Source organism: Saccopteryx leptura, chromosome 2, assembly GCF_036850995.1.
Source record: "Saccopteryx leptura isolate mSacLep1 chromosome 2, mSacLep1_pri_phased_curated, whole genome shotgun sequence".
NCBI classification, from domain to species: Eukaryota; Metazoa; Chordata; class Mammalia; order Chiroptera; family Emballonuridae; genus Saccopteryx; species Saccopteryx leptura.
This window is the reverse complement of record NC_089504.1, coordinates 120,393,649-120,411,400: the sequence shown is the minus strand read 5'-3', so window position 1 is coordinate 120,411,400 and position 17,752 is coordinate 120,393,649. Positions and strand designations below refer to the sequence as shown.

At 33.6% G+C, this 17,752-nt stretch overlaps 1 protein-coding gene across 1 annotated transcript in view; it reads right to left on the bottom strand.

Moving 5' to 3' along the window:
* Positions 1 to 6,874: 6,874 nt before the first annotated feature.
* The window catches only part of EPYC (epiphycan), a 48,142-nt gene continuing 37,264 nt past the window's right edge, over positions 6,875 to 17,752 (bottom strand). Inside the window, exons 5-7 of the mRNA XM_066365751.1 lie at positions 17,200 to 17,402; positions 15,928 to 16,023; positions 6,875 to 7,450 (exon numbers count right to left, since the gene is read on the bottom strand). Of these exons, the coding sequence (XP_066221848.1) occupies positions 7,280 to 7,450; positions 15,928 to 16,023; positions 17,200 to 17,402 (470 nt within the window). The 3' untranslated portion in view covers positions 6,875 to 7,279. The remainder of the gene's footprint in view (positions 7,451 to 15,927; positions 16,024 to 17,199; positions 17,403 to 17,752) is intronic.

Here is a 17,752-nt window from a genome sequence, read left to right as displayed (position 1 = left end):
TTAACTGAAAGTGCAGAGTGCTGACCCTTTTTGCTTCCAGTGTCTACTTCTGGATGTAAACTCACACATTTGGCCATAACTCTCCTCCTGCTCTTCTTAAGACAGATTGGTCATATTCCAGATTTATTTTTCTAAGGGCATGTGTGGCATACAGTACAGGTTTTTAATTGAGAACTTCAGAAATTCACCATGTTGCTATAGTGGAATTCCCATCAGTTCCTTCTTTTTTTAAAAAATAGATGATTAATATAGATAAAGACATTATTTTTGTTTGATCAGTTGATTTGAACTTTATATTAATAATACCGGCTTTATACATTTTTGCATGGTTATTATACATATATCTTTAATTTCCATTCTCCTATTAAAAACAATGTATTGTCTCACCTCACCCTCTTTGTAAGAGAAGTAGCAGATTACAATTTGTGATTTTTAGTTTTGAACATGTTGGCATTATAATACACATTTTTCATGTACTGGTTAATCATTCAAGAAAGTTAGCTCCAGAACACGTCAAACACATCCTTCAGAAATACAATTATGGAATTATGAATCATATTTTAACTGAACTGTGTTCTTTAAATACTGAAAAATGAAACGATATGAGTCAACATTAAAACACAACACATTTACTGTGTTTTTATATACTGAATTAGTTTTCTATTGTTTCGTTAAAAAATCCCCACAATCATAGTTACTTAAAACAATATACATTTGTTGTCTCAGACTTTCTGAGTGTCATGGGTCTAGGAACAGCTTAGTTATATTCTTTGCTCAGGGTGGCACCAGTCTAGGATCAAGGCACCTGGCAGTTTGGGTTCGCATCCTGGGGCTCGGTTTGGGAAAATCTGCTCCTGGGATTATTTATATTTTGGCAGAATTTGTTTCCTTGTGGCTGAATAACTGAGGGTCCTTTAGCTGTCTGCTGGCTGGAGGATGCCTTCAAGTGTAGAGCTGCCCGCAGATCCTAGTGAACTACAGCAGTTCCTAGAGGCGGCCCACTGGTCTGTGTCACCAGCCTCCTCAACACAACTGCTTACTCCATCAAGCCAGCAAAGAGGATCTTCCTAGAGCTTTCTAGCACAATACACACAAACATACGTATGTACACACACACACGCGCATCATAACCATAGGCTTGATATTTGTGATATCTATCACTTATGTCTTATTTGTTAGAAGAAAGGCTCAGGTCTTAAAACCAGCACTTGAGGAGAGAAGATTAAACAAAGAGATGAACACCAAGAGGCTGGAAATAGTTGGGAATCAATTTAGAGTCTGGTTGCTACATATATCAAGTAAATTTAGCAAAATACGTATGTTCTTCATATTAACTAGTTAAAACTTTATTTGGAAAACTTTAATGACATTATTGCATTTTAAATTCTGATGTCATATGATGACACAGTTCTACTACCTTTATGTTATACAGAACATTATGTTAGTAGATTGAAAATGTCCTGAAATCTTTCTTCTTGTTGGTTTTTGTGCATTTGTGTGACTTGAATGAATTCTAACACTTGATGGCAGTAGTAATTCGTTCATACATCAGTTGGCAAAAGTCCCTTAGAAAAAAACATATGCAAAGTTAAGACACCTTTTTTTATATATTTTATTAAACATACCATATTTAAACTATTCTAGGTTGCCAATATTAATTGCAATTTATTCTGATTCAGTGGAAGTGGATATATTTCTTAGATTTTGACATTTTTTTCAATTGGCTTTTGGAAAGCAAATCTTAATTAAACTTGTAAATAAAAAATTTTAGAGAGAAATTGGATATACCTGATATATTTAGTCAAGTAAATAAAATACAACATATTTTTAGATTAGTCTTTGTAAGCAATGCACTGCTATAGGATACAAAAAATTAATATAGAATGCATTTTATGCACTCTCAAAGACTTACCTTTTTCCATCCTGAAGATATATACCTATAAAAAGCAATTTTCAACTTTGACCTCATGGCACACATAAACTAATTATTAAAATTCTGCGGCACACTAAAAAGTATATTTTTTGCAAATCTGACATAAAAAAGAGGTATAATTTTGATTTATTCACACCGGTACAGCTACTGTTGTGTTGGCTGTTGTCATTGATTTGTTTGACAATGTAAGGGAAAAGAAGTTAGTTCCCCTGATTAAATACTCCGGTATTACATGTTTTAAAAATTCTTTCAGCGCGGAGTTTGAAAAATTGCTGATCTATAATTGAAACCAGAAAGGTGCCTGCCATCTTGTGGTCACAGAGGGTAAGCACAAGGTATTAACTTTTCAGGCGTTTCAAAAGTAAAATCTAGGGATTCAAAATTACTCATTCCTCTCTTGATAATGAGAAGTTATGGGTTAGTTTCCAAATTAGTGAAGTATGTTGTGCATCTGAAAGTACCTTTGTGGTACTTTTTTATTTATATCTTCTCATATTATTTAAGCAAGTTATGAAAGGAAGTTAACTTTATGATGAGATACAATGTTTTTACAGATTTAAAGAGAAGAATGTGAATTTTACTCATAGTAGTATTATATGTAGATATTCACTATTATTCCTTGAAAATATAATTAATCTTACAACAACTCAGGAATTTCAGAGGATTAACACAACATATTGTAGTCATGTCATCATGTACTCAGTAATAATTAGGATTTTTAGCATGGAAATGTTTTGCTGATAGTTTTAAAGTACACTATATCATGAGGAAATAGAATGAAGTATCCTCCCCCATGAAAAATAGCCTGTAATATATGGAGAAAATAAATGTGTGTAGCAAATAAATGGAGAAAAAAAAGTTATGCTATTTTTAAAAAGACTATGTTCAATCAGGGCAGTTTCAGAACTACAGATTTCAATTAAGAATGTGAGTGAGGCATTTGTAATGGTCGCAGGGGTTCCCAAACTTTTTACACAGGGGGCCAGTTCACTGTCCCTCAGACCGTTGGAAGGCCACCACATACAGTGCTCCTCTCACCACCAATGAAAGAGGTGCCCCTTCCGGAAGTGTGTGTGTGTGGGGGGCGGATAAATGGCCTCAGGGGGCCGCATGAGGCCCGCTGGCCATAGTTTGGGGATGCCTGAAGGGGAATACTAAATTCCCGTGTTATCATTTGGTCAGAGTTACAGTAAGCATTACGTCCTAGAGTTCATGATGAATTACATCTGCAAAGTAACCTTGTTAGTGGGCAGTCATGAAGCCTGTGAGAAGGTCAATTGGCCCTACATTTGCATAATAATACTTTTTTCTTCCAATATTTTTATCATTTTATTTATTTATTTTTTGCTACAACTCACTGCCTGCAGAATTGTATAGTAACGGTGCACTGAGAAGGCTGTGAGAACAAAGAGGTATCTTTGCTAGGGGAATCTGAAATCATCAATAACACTTCTATGAGCAGAACATTATGACTTGAATGGGTGCTTTCATCAATAAAAAAGTAAAATAAAAATAAAAATATAATTTATATCTTGTTGCTATAAAGATTAATATAGTTCAGCCTAATTTATTGCATGGGTATTATTATTATCATTATTATCATGTTTTTTAATTAAAAAATAAAGATACATATATAGGCTGCTAAAATTATCATAGGTTCCAGACACTGCGCTAACTGTGCCTAGTGAGTAAATCAGTCCTGTCTGCTGGGATCCATTCTTTACCTGCATGGTCCTAAGCACCTCAGTGCATCCTTCTGATCTTCCTGAGGCTGGGTGTCTGGAGGATTGCTCTCAACCACAGAAATATTTGCTTAAATGTGACTCAAAGATCCCAGGCCATTTGGAATCCATTGAAACATGCAAAAAGATAATACTGAACTTGGCATATATATGTCCATTTGGGCCGCAATAATAAAATACTATAGACTGGTGGCCTAAACAATAGAAGTGTATTTCTCAGACTTCTGAAGGCTGGGAAGTTCAAGATAAAGATTGTAGCTGATTTGGTTCTTGTTTGGAACACTCTTCTTGGCTTAAAGATGCTGACTCTTATTATGTCCTCATATGGCCTTTCCTTAGTGCACGTGCACATACACACACACACAATCTATCCGTCTTCTTCTTATGAGACCACTAATCCCATCATAAGAACCCCATCCTCATCTCCTTGTCTAACCCTTTTAAACTCCCAAAGGCCATCACATTGGGAGATAGGGATTCAGTATAAGAATTTCTGGGAGACACAAAAATTTCATCCATAGTAGCTTCCCTGTCCAGTGAGCAGAAATGTTGGAGAACAAATTGGTACAGCCACTATGATAAACAGCACAGAGGTTCCTCAAAAAATTAGTAGAGTTATCACATGACCCAGCAATCCCTCTTCTGGTTATCTACCTAAAAAATTTGAAAACATTTATTCATAAAGGTATATGTATTCATACGTTCATTACAGCACTATTCACTGTGGCCAAGACATGGGCACAACCAAAAGTGTCCCTTAAATAATGGTTGGATGAAGAAGGTGTACAACACACAAAGAGTAGAATACTCTTCAGTCATAAGAAAGGGTAAAATACTTCCATTTGTGAAAACATGGATGGTTCTTGAGATTGTCGTGCTAAGCAAAATAAGTCAGATGGGAAAAGTCAAGAACCATATGATTTCACTCATAGGTCATATATATAAAAATGAAGGCAACAAACAAACCACAAACAAACAAAAACTCATAGACAGAGACAACAATATGGTGGTTACTAAAGGAAAAGGTGGATGAGGAGAAGAAGAAAATGGTAAAGTGGGTCAAACATGGTGATGAAAGGATATATATTTGACTTTGGATGGTAAACATACAGTGAAATATACATATGATATATTATCAATTATATACTTGGAAACTATATAATTTTATTAACCAATTTTACCCCAATAAATTTAATTAATTTTTTTTTAAATTGCAGATATAATTAAAATCCTAAATCCATTGACCTTAAAACATAGAGATTATCCAGTTGGATGTGACTCTATCAAATGAGCACTTTATTAGCAGGCAGTTTTCTCCAGATAGCAGCAGAAGAGGAAGTCAATGAGATTAAAAGCACAAGTGAGATTCATCATACTATTGCTGGCTTTGATGGTGGATGGAAAGGACGAGATGATGAATGTGGGCCCCCTCTCGAAGGTAAGAGGGACCCATGCTTAACAGCTAGAAACTGGGACCACAGTCTTATAGTCACAAGAAACAAAGTCTTCTAACAAACTGAATAAACTACGAGAGGTGGGTTATTTTTTGTATGTTCTATGAAGAGCCTAGATGACACTTAGATTATGGTCCTGTGAAATCCTACACAGAGAACACAGTTGAGACATGAAGGATTTCTGACAGACATACACTGTGAGATAATAAATGGCTGTTAAGATGCTAATTTTCTGGCCAAGTTTTTTAGATAGCCATAAAAAAACTAATATGAAGACACATGTTAGAGTTAAATTTTACTTTTAGTTTGATTCATGATAATGTAGTTATGACAAAGTGCATCTAAAAAGTTAGAAAAAAACTTTTTCGAGCAATTTCTAAATATCACCAGATTTTAGAGTGTGATGCCTTGATGATTATTCTAAGTTTTTGAACTTCTGAAGTATATAAATTATGATTAATTGCATTATTAGTTTTTCTCTATAGGTTTGAAGCATATTAATCTATACTTTTTGTTATTCATTACATATTTGTGTTCACACTTTTAAATTGAAACAAGCAAATGCTTATGTAACTAAAGTGGAGACACATTAGAACAATTCTCTTTGTTACACTATAGAAATTCGAGATTTAGTTCTATTGTCTACAAATAATGGCATATGATGCATTATATGGAGGAGAAAAAATTTAGATAATTTAAATGCAGAATATATTTGCTTAAATGAGATAGTGGAAAATAAAAGTATTGTGCGTTTTAAAATGTTGGAGATGTATTGCCAATTACTTGTCTCACTTTTTACTTTATTAATTCAGAAATAGATTATGCAATAATAAAAATGTTTTATATTAAACCATTATAATGAGCTTGTTGAAAACCATGTACTCTCCCACACTGTTGGTAAAAATGTAAGTGGGCATAACATCTTTACAGGTAATGTAAACATTTATTAAAATTTAAAATAATGTACTCTGATCCAGAATTCTACTTCTATGGATTTATTTATAGATGCACTTAACATGTACACAAAGATAGTTATATTCACACAAGGAAATTATTTGCAATTTTAGTGTAAATACAAAAAATAAAATGTATAGCTGTGTAACAGGCTGATGTGATTTTCAGAATTAGTAGTGTTTTATGTGCTGATAAGGAAAAATATCACTAAGAGATATTTTTAAGTGAAACAAGCAAAGTTCAGAATAGTGATTATCTTTCACACTTAAAAATTCATGTATATTTGTGTAAAAAAGGGGAATATTTATGTACAACTTTTTGTTTCTCATAGAAGTTATGCCGAAAACCATTGACTAAGAACTTATTTCTAAGAAGTGAAACTTGGGGTTTCCAGCTGGAAGGAAACTCACCTTTCATTGTATATTTTTTTCTTTTTTTTTCCGTTCTTGACAATATGCCTGCATTATGTTATACATTTCAGAAAGATTAACTTAGAAGGCATTCCTCACTTCTTCCCTAGTGTGCTTATCACTTCATCATCTATATTTTCTATTTTATTTCTTCACAGGCACATAAATACACCAGTAACTAGTCAGTTTAGCAAAGATCTAAAATGAGTCGACAGGTCTGTTAGATAATAAACTATTATTTAAAAACTGAAGCTTTGTGTAGTATTGTTATGGTTATTTGCATGTTGTAATTATATTCAATATTTTCACACAAGACTATTATAATTTTTAAATACTTTTATTATTTTCTTTAATGAATTTGGAATCACAAACATGCTTTAGTGAAGAAAAAGGAATAGAAATGTTTAATTAAAAATATCTAAGTCTTGGTAATAAACCTTACGTGTTCATTTTTAATTTTTATTTCTTATATGATTAATTTGAAATTACAGAGGATATGAATCTCTTAAACTTGCAAATTACATGTGATTTATAGGAATAGCTATGAAATATTTTCTATTATTTAGCTTTTCACTTTCTACAACTTTTGGTTTATTCCCGACTTGTGGTGTTTTCTAAGATTACTTAACTGCCATCATGTCTTAAAACTTTGAGTTGTATTTTATGTAATGGTATCACCTTTCAGAACACAATGTGAAAGCATTATCATGCTGAGTTTTGTTTGTGAAGATAGCAGTAACAATTATTTTGTTATACTAGGCATCATAATGCTAATCATCATCTGATTTAGACGAGACTTCCAATAGGCAAACGAGGTAGGCACATATATGCTTGAGGAGTTTTACTGAGATTGATAGGGTTTCCGTCCAATCGAATATCTTCTAGTGCCTTACGAATATAAGTCATATTTTTAACATTGCAGAAGGTATCTTCATGCATTTCCAGAATGTTGTTATTCTAAAAAAGATGAAAATAAATTATAAAACAAGATATAGCATATTCTTAGTACTTAGTGTATTTTGCTTCACCCTGTTTTTGTTTGTTTCTTCCCTCATCCAAAAATGCATATTATGTGATTATTTACATCAAGTACTTTGTAGGCAATGGGGATAACTCAAAAAATAGATTTGTATTTGCCCATAAAGAGGTTATACTTCAATAATGGAAATATAAGATAAGGAAGTGAAAAAACAAGTAGAAAAAAATTACTTTCAAAACAATTAAAACTATGAAGAAAGGAAAGTGACTGTGAAAAGTTATTTGAAGAGATAGCAGTGGAGGTCTGGAATAGAATGACAAAAAGACATGGACATTGAAAGAGTCAAGGTAAGAATCACCAGGCAAAGAGAGTACCCAGTTCAAATTCAGAGTAATTAGCATGGAATGTTTAAGAATAAGAAAAAGTCAAAATGGCTGAAATGAAGTGAGGGAGAGAATGAGCAAGTATCAGGAGGAGAGAGGGCCCAGAACTAGACTTAAAAATTTGTTTTATTAAATATGTGTCACAAACCATAAAATTCATCCATTTTAAGTGTATAGTCTAGTGGTTTTCAGTATTATTTGCAGAATTGTGTAAGCAACTCCACAATTTAATGTCAGAACATGTTAAACATCCCCTAAGAAACCTCAGAGATATTAGCATAACTCTCCTTTTCCCCTCCCTCTAGCGCTGTCAACTTCTAAATCACTTTCTGTTTTCCTATGAATTTTTCTAATCTGAGCATTTTACATAAATGAAGTCATACCATACATCATCCTTTGTGACTAGGTTGTTTTTCATCATTAATTGTATTTTCAAGGTTCATACATGTAGCATGAATCAGCACTTTTTTAATTGCTCAATAGTTTTCCATTGTATGAATATACCATCTCTTTGTTTATCTATTTATTGGTTGAGAATTTGGACTGTTTCCACTTTTTGCTTTCATGAAAATGCTTCAGTGAACATTTGGCTACAAATATGGTGTGGACATATGTTTTCAATTTTCTTGGCTATATACCTGGGACTTGAAATGTTGGGTCATATGGTAACTCTATGTTGAACATTCTGAGGAACTGTCAAGCTGTTTTCCAAAGTAGCTGCACCATTTTACATTTCTACCAACAATGTATGAGAGTTCCAATTTTCTCTGCATCCTAAGCAACGATTGTGATTGTCTCACTTATTTTAGACAACCAAGTGGGTGCAACATCGTGTTCCACTGTACTTAGTGTACAGGATGTCTTTTTAGATATTATTTATTCATTTTTAGACAAAGAGGAAAGAGAGAGAGAAGAGAGAAGAGGCAGAATCAGGAAGCATCAACTCCCATATATGCCTTGACCAGGTAAGCCGAGGGTTTTGAATCGGCAACCTCAGTGTTCCAGGTCAATGCTTTATCCATTGCACCACCACAGGTCAGGCCTTAGTGTACAGGTTTTGACAAAAGTAGGTTTACAGTCGTGAGTACATGAAACACAGTTTATTATTGAAATGTTATGTATTAACTATTGTATAATTTATTTGTATTACAACTATATAAACCTACTTTTCTTCATCCCTATATAGAAATACACTAATATTTTATATTGATTTTGCAATTTGCCACATTGCTGGACTCATTTATTAGTTCAAGTAGCTTAGTGGATTCTTCATGACTTACCATGTAACATAGTTTTAGATAAATTTGGGGAGTATTTTTATCTTAATGTAAAGTCTTTTAACCCCTAAATATAAAAATATCTTTTCTTTATTTAGATCTCTTTCTCCCCAGCTATTTTGAAATATAATTGACAAATAAAATTATACATATTTAAAAATGTGCATCATAATGCTTTGAAACATTGTGTATACATTGTGAAATAACTACGACAATTAAGCTAATTGATATTTTCATCACCTCACATAATTACCTTTTATGCGAATGTGTGGTGAGAACACAAGATCTACTCAATAAATTTCAAGTATACAGAACAATATTATTATGCAGTCACCATGCTCTACATTATATCTCGAGAAATTATTCATCTTGTATGATTGAAAATGTATATCTTTTATCAATGTCTCACTGAATCTCCTCCTCTCAGCCCCTAGCAGCCACCCACCTACTTTTAGCTTGTACGAGTTTGACTTCTTTAGATTCCATATATAAGTGAGATCATCCAATACTTGTCTTTCTGTGTCGGGACTATTTCACTCAGCAAAATGTTCTCCTTGTTTATCTACATCATCATTAGCAAAGGCAGGATTTCCTTATTTTTAAGGCCTTTTAAGTTTTATTTTTATTATATTACACCATACAGTATATACATACAACAATTTATTTATTCATTCATGCATTGACAGACACTTGGGCTGTTTTTGTCTCTTGGCTAATGTGAATAATGCTGCTATGAACATGGGATATTGATTTTATTTCCCTCAGATATATACACAGATTGAGAATTGTTGTATCATATCATAGTTCTGCTTTTAATTTTTTGATGAACCTACATGCTGTTTTCATAATGACTGCACCATTTTACATTTCTATCAACATGCACAAGGGTTCCCTTTTTCTCCATAGCCCTGACAACATTTATCTTTGGTCTGTTTGATATTAGCTATTCTAAAGAGTGTGAGGTGACAACTTATTGTGGTTTTGGTTTGCATTTCCCTGATGAGTACTGTTGAGCACCTTTACATATACCAGCTGGCCATCTGTACATCTTCTTTAGAGAAATGTCTATTCAGACTCTTTGCCAGTATTTTAATTGGGTTGTGTTTTTCCTACTGAGTATTTGAGTTCTGTATATATCTCAGATATTAAGCCCTTATAAAATGTATGGTTTCCAAATATTTTCTCTCATTATGTAACATTTCTTTTTTCTGTTGTTTTGTTCCTTTGCTGTGCAGAAGTCTTTTAATAGTATGTTGTAGATTTTACTATACAAATCTGTGCTTCTTTTGTAAAAATTATTCTTAGGTAGTTATAATTTTTGTGAGTATTATAAATAAAATTGTTTTAATTTTATTTTCAGATGCTTTACTCCTAGTGCATATATATATATATATATAATTAATATTTGAGCATTGATTTTTTAACTAGTCACATTGTCAAAGTCATTTATTAGATTTCTTCTTTGACTTTTTGCTTACTAAGGAAAAAGTTGTTTAATATCAATACATTTGTGAATTTCCAAATGTTTATTTTTGTTGACTTCTTTTTTCATTTCATTATAATCAGAAAAATAATTTGTGTGATTTCAATTATTTTCAACTTGCTGAGGCCTGTTTTGTTGCTTAGGTTATGGTCTATCCTAGGAGATGTTTCTTGTACACTTGAGAAAAAGGCATATTTTGTGTTATTGGGCGGAATGTTCCATAGATGACTATTAGGCTTAGTTGATTAATAGTGTTGTTTAAATCTTTTTCCTGTTTGATCTTAATGGCTAGTTGTTCTGTTCATTATAAAAGTAAAGTACTGGTGTATCCAAGTGTTATTGTTTTACTGTCTGCTTCTCTCTTTAATTCTAACAGTTTATTCTTTGCACATTTTGAGGCTCTGTTGTTAGATGCATATATATTTATAAGCATTATATCTTCCTGATGAATTGACTCCCTTAGCATTACAAAATATTCATTAGGAATAATACAGATTTAGTGCCTGTGCACATGTTTTTCAAAAAACTGTGCCTTACATTTGAGTACTTATCATCTTCCAGTAACTGTACTACCCACTTTATAAACTAAAACAAAGATCAAGGAGGTTTAGATATTTATACAATTGTTTAATAGCGTTGGAAGTAGAATGTTAGCCCAAGTTGTCATTCTTATTAGTATGCTATATGTTAGCATATATTTTTCAAATGAATTAAATAAGGTAATTTTAATATAACCATAAATATAAATGAAGATAATATAAATAAGAAATAGCTTTATGCTAGATATTGGTAAGATGGTTGTGATAGAAATATTTTAAATGGTGTACTTAATTTTTTTTAAACCTTAGAATAATGAAGATAAAGCCAATTACTATTTAAAATTTTTATTTTTTAGTTACAGTAGGCATATTATATTATATTATATTATATTATATTATATTATATTATATTAGTTTCAGGTATATAACCTAGTGATTAGACATATATATTATTATATATATATTATATATATATATTACAAAGTGATCACCCCAATAAGTCTGATACCCATCTGACACTGAAGATAGTTATTACAATAGTATTGACTATATTTCTTATGCTATATTTCACATCCCCCTGATTACTGTGGAACTACCAATTTGTACCTCCCAATCCCTTTACCTTCCTCACCTATCACCCCATCTCTTTCTCATCTGGAAAAAAATCAATATTTTATCTGTATCTATGAGTCTGTTTCTGTTTTGTTTATTTATTTTGTTTTGTAGATTCCACAGATAAGTGAAATCACATGGCATTTGGCTTCCACTGTCTGACTTATTTCACTCAGCACAATATCCTCTAGGTCCATCCATGTTGTTGAAGATGCAAAATTTCATTCTCTTGGTGGTTGAGTCACAGATGGATGCTTCTGTGTTCCCTGACCAGGAATCAAACCTGAGACATCCACATGCCAGCTGACACTCTACCGCTGAGCCAACCAGCAAAAATAGGGCCTGTTTCTATTTTCATGAAATATTTTTTCATCCATTTTCTTTCAGTCTGTGTGTGTTTTTCAACCTGAAATGAGACTCTTATAGACAGCATATATAAGGGCTTTGTTTTGTTATTTATTCACTCACACTATGTCTTTTGATTGGAGCATTTAATTCACTTGCATTTAAAGTAGTTGTTGATAGCTATGTATTTATTACCATTTTATTATTCATATTCATATTTTTCTTTTCTTCTTCTTCTTCTTCTTCTTCTTCTTCTTCTTCTTCAAGAAGATCCTTTAACATTTTAACATTTCTTGTAACATTAGCTTGGTGGTGATGAACTGCTTTATTTTTTCTTGTCTTGAAAGCTATCTATCTCCTATTTAATTTTAAACGATAGCTTTGCTGGGTAAAGTAATCTAGCTTGTAGGTTCTTGTTTTTTATCATTTTGTTTATTTCTTGTCAGTCCCTTTTGGCCTGAAAAGCTTCTTTTGAAAGATCAGCTGACAGTCTTATGGGAGCTCCCTTGTAGGTAATAACTGCTTTTCTCTTGCTGCATTTAAGATTATTTCTGGGGGTTTTTGTTTGTTTTTAAGATTCTTTTTGTTTTTAACCTTTGGCAATTTAATTATAATGTGTCTTAGTGTGGACCTCTTTGGGTTCATTAGGTTTGGGACTTTGTAACCTTAGGTTTGAATGTCTGTTTTCTTCAATGGGTTAGAGAAGTGTCTTGCCATTTTTTCAAATAGGTTTTCAATTTTTTGCTCTCTCTCTTCTCCTTCAGTTACCCCTATGATGGAAATGTTGGTATGCTTTAAGTTTTTCCAGAGTCCCCTTAAGTTATCTTTATTTTTCTGCATTCTTTTTTCTTTTTGCTGTTATGATTGGGTGTTTTCTGCTACCTTATCTTTAAGATTGCTGATTTGATCCTCTTCTTGATCTAATCTACTGTTGATTCCCTCTAATGTACTTTTCATTTCAGTTATTGTAGCTTTCATCTCCAACTTTATTTTTATTATTTCTATCCTTATTTTTATGTTTCCTTTCTCTTCCTTTTTTTTGTATTTGTCCAAAGTTAGAAGCAGGGAGGCAGTGAGACAGACCCCTGCATGTGCCAGAATGGGACCCACCCAGCATGCCCACCAGGGGGTAATGCTCTGCTCATCTGGAGCATTACTCCGTTGCAGGGAGCCATTCTAGTGCCTGAAGTGGAGGCCACAGATCTGTCCTCAGTTCCCAGACCAACTCTGCTCCAATGGAGCCTAGGCTGTGGGAGGGGAAGAGAGAGACAGAGAGGAAGGAGAGGGGGAAGGGTGGAGAAGCAGATGGGCGCTTCTCCTGTGTGCCCTGGCCAGGAATTGAACCCAGGACTTCCTCACGCTGGGTCAATGCTCTACCACTGAGGCAACCTGCCAGGGCCTGTTTCCTTTCTCTTTATTGAAGTTCTCACTGAGATCATTGAGCATACTTAAAACCAGTGTTTTGAACTCTGCATCAGGATAGTTGCTTGTTTCCATATTGTTTAGTTCTTTTTCTGGATTCTGTTTTTTTAATTGGAACATATTTCTTTGTTTCCTCTTTTTGGCTGCATCCCTGTATTTGTTTCTATGTATTTGGTAGGTCTTCTGTGCTTCTTGATGTTATATAGTAAAGTGGCCTTATGTAGTAAGTGGTACAGTATCCCTGGTCACATAAGCTGGGAGCTCCAGCTGTGCCCACAGTGGATTGTGTACACCCTTCTTTTGTAATTGAGCCTTAATTGCTGTTAGCAAGTATTTACCCTCAAGTCAATTGGCTGCAACCAGACTGCAGTGGAGGCTATGCTGTGCAAGGGACAACCCTATGGAATATGACTCACTCAGGGGGACTGTTGTGCCCCCTGAGTCTGCCTCTGTGTGTTGTTTTGTAGGTAGTTGAGTGGTCAGTCAATATGTTCTGAAGCTTTCCATGAGCTAAAATTGGTTCTGAGGCCTTCTAGAAAATACAGAACAAAGTTACCTGAGTGTGGGACCAGAGCATTCTGAGTCTCTGCCCCTCCTACCAGTCTCAGTGTGGCTTCTTCTGTGCATCTTTAGTGATAGGACTTCTGTTTAGCTAGACTCCAAGTAGTCCCGAATGATGGTTGTTCTGTAATTTAGTTGTAATTTTTATATGGTTGTAGGAAGATGCAAGTACCACATTTACCTACTGTGTCTTCTTGATTAGAAGCCCCAAATTCAATTACTTTAAAGAAATTTCATATTGTATACATAAGTACATTGTAGTTAACTATAACATCAGAGACCTGGTTACTTTATAGTCAATATTATCACAAACAATATTAATAGAATTTAATTCATAATTAGAAAACACATTACAAAATTACCTTGAGGATTTCCTTTCAGTCATAGACAGCACAAGAGAAAGAGATATCGAGAGAGCCATCCACAAATAAGATGAGGACTAGAAAGGAAGTAAGGAAGTAAGCACTGCCAGTAAAACTCTCAAAATAGATAGATATTCAAGAATCAGAGACAGATATACATAAAATAGCACTAAAAAGAGTATGGATAAATATATATTGATAGAATAAAAGAAAAGATATAGAAGTAAATATTTATAGAATACACAGAGGACTACATAGAAATCAGAGACTGCCTGACCAGGCAGTGGCACAGTGGATGGAGCATCAGACTGGGATGCGGAGGACCCAGGTTCAAGACCCTGAGGTCACCAGCTTGAGCGAGGGCTCATCTGGCTTGAGCAAAGCTCACCAGCTTGGACTCAAGGTTGCTGGCTCAAGCAAGGGGTTACTCAGTCTGCTGAAGGCCCGCGGTCAAGGCACATATGCGAAAGCAATCAATGAACAACTAAGTGTTGCAACGAAAAACTGATGATTGATGCTTCTCACATCTCTCTGTTCCTATCTGTCCCTATGTATCCCTCTCTCTGATTCTCTCTCTGTCTCTGTAAAAAAAAAAAAAAAGAAAGAAATCAGAGACCTTCTCTCACATAGCAAAATCACCTCTTCAAAAGATTGGAATAACATACTAGTTATTATTTCTTTGAGTACACAATGAATGTATTATCTACAGATTTATTCCACAAAGCAAATGAAATTATAAAAAGTTAATTGCAGGTAAAGACCAAATATTTTATCCAAAATAAAAATAATTTATCTTTTTTTAACAATAAAAATCTTTGTTTTAATTGAGCATATTTTTAGTATATTTAAATAAAATATATTTAGAAAATATTCGATCATAATATTTTTAAAAATGTATTTTCACTCATTAAAGATAAAATGTAGCTTAATTGGATTTTAAATGAAGCAGATTTTCAAATACAGTATGTTGTTTTAAGAAAAACTGCCTTTTTTTAAATCCAGAAAAATGAAAGTCTGTCATCATTTAACAGAGAGAATGTCTTAGAATTGGACTTAATTCAATACATAAAATCTAAAGCTAAAACCAGAAGGCTAAAAGTGATATTTCTTTTCTTGAAAGTTAGAAATAAAATTAGACTTATTTCTGTTTTCTTTTGCATTTCTAATCCTTATACTTCTTTAGCAGATAAAACAGTATTTTTCAAAAGAAGCTTTATGTGCCAGAAAATGCATTATGATTTGGCAAAGAATAAAAATAGAATCTAAGGTTATTAGAAATAAATCAGTATTAGTGTCATGAATGTACAAATAACTCGTAGTCAGACAGAGAGAGTATAACTGAGAGAAAGGAGAAAAAAAAATTTGTCAGTGTGTCAGCATGCCATTTTAAAGAGCTTCTTGTCCCGACTTACTCCTGTTTGCTCTTGTTTTCCATGGAGCTGTTGGGCATCCCTTACTAGCTGAAGCCTACCTGGAGATGAAGGGCCCGTAGGTTTTCTGGGAGTGGTAGAGGGATGTGGTCCAAGTTGTTATCCGTGAGGTAGAGGTGATGGAGATCATACATATCCTGTGAAACATTCCAAATGTAGGGACTTAATAGAAATTAGAATGCCACAGTTGTATTTTCCATCCCCTGTCCATGAAATTATTTGTAAAATACCACATGCCTGTCTAGATCTCATTTAGTAAAGTTGAGGCAGATTAGTTTTCTAAGTTACTAGATAATTCAATTGAATTTTGGAAGAATTGTATCTCAGAATAATCTCGCTTTGTCCACTTTAACTTTCTCAATTTAAGTAAGGTGCTTATTTTCTGTCCTGCAACAGAATTTTGAGGACTTTGGTGAGGCCTAGCACAAATTTCTTTCCTGTTATAAGGAGGGAAAAATGAGAATTTCTTCTCCAAAAAAAATGCCTTCTCTTTTTAGCTTGAGTTTCAGGGAAAGGACAGCCTCAAAGGACAGAAAAAGGTTTAGACAATAACAGGTCTACTCTAGCCAAATACCACAGGACAAATTGTGATTCACTACTACCCATGCCAACAAAAGATGAGTGGAAATACTGGACTGCTACCCTTGCCAGCCTCCAATGAGGTGCCCCAACTCTCCTGTGCCCAACAAGGTGGTGTCATAAGATAGCTAGTAGAGAGATAGGACTTTCACCATTGCCCAGGGCTTTGAAAATAATGTGATGTCTCTTCAAACAGTATTTTTAATTTATTTGTTCAACATGTATTTAGAGGAGCAGCTTGAATGGAGTAAAAATGAGTAAGAAAGCCAGTTGGTTACTGTTCTCAGACTCTACACTGTTGTTCCAAGAAGTCACTCTAGCCTGGAGTTTGTTTCTTTCACTTAGAAAACAAAATTCATAAGATTAACTAAATCCACCCTTCTTATAAAGTAATTTAGAAGTCTTCCATCCCTAAGGCACCAACCACACTCTGTAAAAGTAGTTATCCTTTTAACCTGATTAAATGCTCTCCTTGAGTGGAGTTTTTGGTAAACACAAATTATCTGCCTAATACCATTTCCAGAGAGCCACCCATTTCTTATTTCATTTTGCTTTCTGTTCCTGGCACTCGACTAACCTGAAAATGTACCAGAGCAGAGCATTTCCCAAAGTTTACTTTAGGATTTAAAAGTATCATCAATGTGAATCTCTTTATAAAAATAAAACGGCACTAGTCATTGACCATAAGTTAAATGGGGAGATGAAAGTCTTTTATATTCAAACTTAAAACTCACTTTAAATGCTTCTTGCTTTATTCCTTTCCTCCCCAGTCTGTTGTTGCTAATGTCAATGAATGTCAAGGTGGTCGGTAATTCTGGGAGTTGCCTTATTTTGTTGTCACGCAGGACAAGCTCTCGAAGTTGAGGCAGCTTTCTGAATGCGTCTTCATCAATCTCAGATATTAAATTTGATGTCAGATCAATCCTCCTTAAATCATCTATAAGAAAAAAATAAAGGAAGTAGTTAAATATTCTTAAAGTTTGGTTTGCATATAATAATATAAATTTCTTACTATATAAGCAAACATAAACATGAATTTAATTAGCAATGACCAGTCAGTTAAATAATTTCTAACTACTTTAAAAATGTGTTTCCTCCAAATACTATTCATATTTATGCACTTATAAGAAAGTATAACTTCAGCCAAGAAACTGGCACATTATATTTAAAAAGAACTAGTCTTTTTCCCTATACTCTAAATAAACTTTATTTGGATTTTACTATTTAAAAGGTTTTCCTCAGGAATGACATTGTTGTATTTTCTAGTAGTCCAAGATACAGTAGTAT